This window comes from Pygocentrus nattereri, chromosome 4 (assembly GCF_015220715.1).
Source record: "Pygocentrus nattereri isolate fPygNat1 chromosome 4, fPygNat1.pri, whole genome shotgun sequence".
NCBI lineage: Eukaryota > Metazoa > Chordata > Actinopteri > Characiformes > Serrasalmidae > Pygocentrus > Pygocentrus nattereri.
Window position 1 is genome coordinate 5,661,193 of NC_051214.1, and position 5,000 is coordinate 5,666,192.

At 42.3% G+C, this 5,000-nt stretch overlaps 1 protein-coding gene across 1 annotated transcript in view; it reads left to right on the plus strand.

Annotated features, from left to right (window-relative positions):
- The first annotated feature begins 920 nt into the window (after nucleotides 1-920).
- Nucleotides 921-5,000, plus strand: part of LOC119263229 (E3 ubiquitin/ISG15 ligase TRIM25-like) — an 8,204-nt gene continuing 4,124 nt past the window's right edge. The window contains exons 1-2 of the mRNA XM_037537831.1: nucleotides 921-1,790; nucleotides 3,884-3,905. Coding sequence (XP_037393728.1) covers nucleotides 1,222-1,790; nucleotides 3,884-3,905 — 591 coding nt within the window. The 5' untranslated portion in view covers nucleotides 921-1,221. The remainder of the gene's footprint in view (nucleotides 1,791-3,883; nucleotides 3,906-5,000) is intronic.

Consider the following 5,000-nt stretch of genomic DNA (forward strand, 5'->3'; position numbering starts at 1 on the left):
TCCTTTAGCAGCTGTAGCCAGTCAGCAGCCTGTCCATGTTCTCACGCACACACCCTCACTCACACACACTCACTGGCTACTTTATAACGTACCTGTTCAGTTGCTTATTAACACAAATAGGTAATCAGCCAATCACACGGCCACAACTCACTGCATTTAGGCGTGTAGAGGTGGTCAAGACAACTTGCTGAAGTGCAGACCGAGCATCAGAACGGGGAAGAAAGGGGATTTAAGGGACTTTGAACGTGGCGTGGTTGTTGGTGCCAGACGGGCTGGTCTGAGTATTTCAGAAACTGCTGATCTGCTGGGATTTTCACACACAACCATCTCTAGGGTTTACAGAGAACGGTCCGAAAAAGAGGACATATCCAGTGAGCGGTCAGTTGTGTGGACGAAAATGCCTTGTTGGTGTGAGAGGTCAGAGGAGAATGGGCAGACTGGTTCCAGATGATAGAAAGGCAACAGGAACTCAAATAACCAACCAAAATCTCTGAGGAACGTTTCCAACACCTTGTTGAAAGTGTGCCATGAAGAATTAAGGCAGTTCTGAAGCAAAAGGGGGTCCAGCCTTTTACTAGCAAAGTGTACCTAATAAAGTGGCCAGTAAGTGTTCACTCACAGCAGGCCATGTAGAAGGAGAACAGAATGAAGGACACAGCACCTCCACAATTTTACCCCCTGCGGGTTCAGCCCAACACCACATGTGTAATATAAATGTGTCGAGTGAAGGCACAGAAAACTGGTTCTTTCATATGTTCTTCACCCTCAATGGAATCTGAGGTTGAAATAATGATAAATTGCTTCATTTATTCCTACAGACCAGAACACTAAGGCTTAATATTATTGGTATATAATTAATTATATATTTTACTACATCTTTCAATGCTAAAGGTTTCCAAAATGATGAATTTTAAGATGTATTTGGAACTATTGAATTTGGCTTTGGTTACAGGAGCTCACAGTGCACAGTGACTGCAAATGTTCCACCTCACCTGGTCCACTTTGTTCTGATAGAAATCACTCGGTTCACCACTAACTGAAATGAGTTCTGAGTGAGATTGTCTGTATATATTGAGGGGGTTTAACTCAAATGTACTTCTTGAGGGATCTGCCCAATCAAAATCTTCCACAGGTAACCTCTCCTATTTTGCACCTAATTTCATTCCATGCAAATGAAAGTGATCTCAGAGAGCAGCTCTCTCGGTCTGTGAGTGCAGGAAAATGGCAGAGGCCAGTATTTCAGTAGATCAGGACCAGTTCAGCTGTCCAGTCTGTCTGGATCTGCTGAAGGACCCAGTGACGACTCCCTGTGGACACAGTTTCTGTATGGTGTGTATTAATGGCTGCTGGGATCAGGAGGATCAGAGGGGGGTCTACAGCTGCCCCCAGTGCAGAGAGACCTTCACTCCAAGGCCTGTTCTACTCAGAAACAACATGCTGGCTGAAGTGTTGGAGAAACTGAAGAAGACAGAACTCCAAGCTGGTTCTCCTGCTCTCTGTTACGCTGGACCTGGAGATGTGGAGTGTGATTCCTGCACTGGGAGAAAATGCAAAGCCATCAAGTCGTGTTTGGTGTGTCTGGCTTCTTACTGTGAAGCTCATCTTAAACCTCACTATCAGTCTCCTGCCTTTAAGAAGCACAAGCTGGTCGAAGCCTCCAAACAGCTACAAGAGAAGATCTGCTCTAAGCATGATGAAGTGATGAAGATCTACTGTCGTACTGACCACAGCTGCATCTGCTATTTGTGTAAGAAGTATGAACCCAAAGGTCATGATACATGTAGCCCCTGGTAAATCGGTGGCTAACTTTTTATTTCATTTCATAAAGTGACCTTGTTTTAAAATATGTAAAATGATTTAAAAACTGTGTAAAAACTTCTCTGTCACACTGTTAATACTAAAGGAGTCAAACCAGTCAATCTACATTTCATCAGCCAGCTCTTTTCTCCCAGCACCCATTTCAAGTGAAACCTCAGCTGCTTGTGGACATTTCCCCACAGTTAACTCTTCCTTGGCACAGATTCACTCATCACAACAGTGCATGAAATGCCAGGAACAAAGCTCTGATAACTTCAGCCTCACATTACATCATGTAATTCATTTCAACAACAACCAAATCCAATGTAGGGGAGCTGGAGTCCAAATAACCTACTAAATAAAGTTCCTTTATCATTAAAACATGAATGTATGCCAGAATTTGTCAAACTCTAAATCCAGTTGTAACTCCCCAGTTAATCCCAATTAAATAAATGGATTGTATGGACATCAAAACTTCTCCTGAAGATCTACCCTCCTGAAATGTAGAGTGAGTTTGACTTTCTGGTCTGACTGAAGCTTAAACAGACTAAGATAAAGAGTTTTTCAGTAACAGAGTGAACAGTAACTGATGACACTTTGAAGAAAAATGCTGCGCTGAAATCAAACACGGCTACAAACGCTCTCAGATTGGAACAGCGCACTAATAAAGGCACGTGATGAGCTTATTTCAAAAACTGGTGTTCTTCTCTCCAGGTTCTGCTCCAGAACATTTAAAGAACCTTACCTACCACGACAGAGAGTTGGCAGAAGTCTCAGATATGGCTGATTTATATTTTGGCGTCAGTGACTGAGAGCTAACGTAGTGATGTTCAAAAGTTTTGGATTCTCTGGTCAACTGATATGATCTCTTGATTGTCTAAGTAAAAATGAGTTCACACATCGTCTACAAGTCAAGTCAAAGTTTATTTGTTACAAAGAAGCTTCACAGAAAAATCTGGGTCCGAGCCCCCATGAGCGTCGCCAATGGCAACAGTGGCAAGGAAAACTCCCTGAAAGCGGCAGGAAGAAACCTGGAAAGGAACCAAGACTCAGAAGGGGAACCTGTCCTTCTGTGGTCGACACTGGAGAGCAAACATGATTAGAATAAAATATTAGATACAAAACGGGAAAACAGGTGGAGCAATGGTTCATTAGATAGCTGGAGGTTATGCAGCAGCAGCAGGAGGGTCAGTTCATGAGGATGAGGTGCAGATCAGCCAACAGAGATGGAGCTCTGGTGACACTGGCAGCTCTGGTGGCTCACATGTCACTCAGACGTCAATCAGGGGCTCAAATTAAGGGAGGGAGAGAGACAGAGAGAGAAATAGATTAACAGGACAGGTCAGTTTATGGACACATATTAGTGATTTAATAGGGCAGTAACTGATATTACCAAATGCTTGTGCACACAGCTAAGCTTTGAGTCTAGTTTTAAATGCAGAAAGTTTGTCTGAGTCCTGAACAGAGGTCGGGAGATGATTCCACAATTTTGGGGCTACGTAGGAAAATGCTCGACCACTTGCTGTGGTTTTTCAACTTCTAGGAAATCTGTGCACTTCAGCACATTCTAATGCACAATTTTAGCCTGTCTTTAAGCCCAATTTGGTTGAAGCTGACAGAATTTTCATAATCGGGATGAACTTCAGATTCACTGGCTGTGCTTTCCGTGCAGTGTGAGTGAAACGATGCCCGATTAACTGCCCAGACGAGCTCTTGACTGAGTTGAATTGCGAGGTTTCGATAAATCTGGTGATTGTTTTGTCTCTGTAGAGCTGCCTGTTGACCGCCTGGCCTTCAGCTTCAGTGGACAGTATTGCACAATGGCTGAACCTCAAACAGCTTCTACCCCAAAATAGTGTACTGTTTATCCAGTATGGAGCTGTGCACACATGGCTGAATCTCAGAAGGCCGTTTATTAGACATGTGATGGACTTTATGGGAGCCGTCTGAGATTCAGCCAGAGTTTTGATCAGGTCATCAGAGGCTCAGCATGTTGTTGTGGATGAATCGGCTGTATTGTAGACTGACCCGTCTGCAGGGGCTGCGTTTCCCGTGCAGCATGAGCACCCATGTTGCGTCTTGTCAGTCGGGCCGAGTTTTCGTACAGTGTGAGTTTATAAATCTCAGGCTTTGGCCGCACATGAGGGGACTTCTATCATCGTACGGCGCATGTCTGCCTTAAAAGACTGTAAAGTCCAAGAGGTGGTGAAGAAGAGGTGTTGGGTACATTCCCTCATTTTGGATAGGGCGATCATTTCCCTGGAAGAAATATTAATATTAATGCTGAAGTGGGCTAACAGGGGTCTGCTCTGTCACACAAGACTAAAATGATCTAGTACAAGCTTCATATGGTGACCGATGTCTTTTTTGTATCTGGAGAGGTTGGAGAGGTTGTGGACACTTGGAGATGCCTGAATAAGGCAGGTTCACATGCTTTGATGAGGAACTGATAACACATTATAATAACATTATAAAAGAGCTTAATAATCAGCAACTAAATCTTCATCTAACAGGTTGTGATTGTAATGAAAGTTCCGTTTGTGTTGATAATTGGTAATATTTGGATTATTGATTCTTTGCTTTGTAAACAATGTACTCAGTCACTTAGTTACAAATCATTTATAACTATTGTGAACGGTAGAAACTGAGTCACTACTTATAGTTTGTAAAGAATGATTTAGTTCTTTGAAATTTACTTGAAATATTAAGCTTTTGCTAAATTTTTATTTACCTGGAGACTAAAAATAACAAATTATCAAGTCATTGTCAGTTTATGACACATTTAATTAGAAAGCTGTAGAAGAGGCCTGAACATACAGCATTAAATGTCTTTAGAACTAGAATCAGAAGTAAAACTGGCCCATCTAAACACTTCTGTCCACTAACAGCCTCTTTCTTTACTTCTGCCTTCATTATTGTAAACACGTCTGATTCTTCGTTCCTTTGGTTCTTGTTGTGTTATTGTGTTGCTACACGGTGTCGACCAGAGGAGGATGGTTTCTTGGTTTCCCTCAAGGTTTCTTCTTCTTGCTCTTAGGGACGTTTTCTTCACTGTCGTCATGGTGACGCTCTTTTGGAACTTGGACCCAGATTTGCTGTAAAGCTGTTTTATGACAGCACTTGTGAAAAACATTACATAGATCAATATGAATTGAAGTTTCTGCCTTTATAAAAACAATAACAGTTGAGCATTTTGTTGTTAT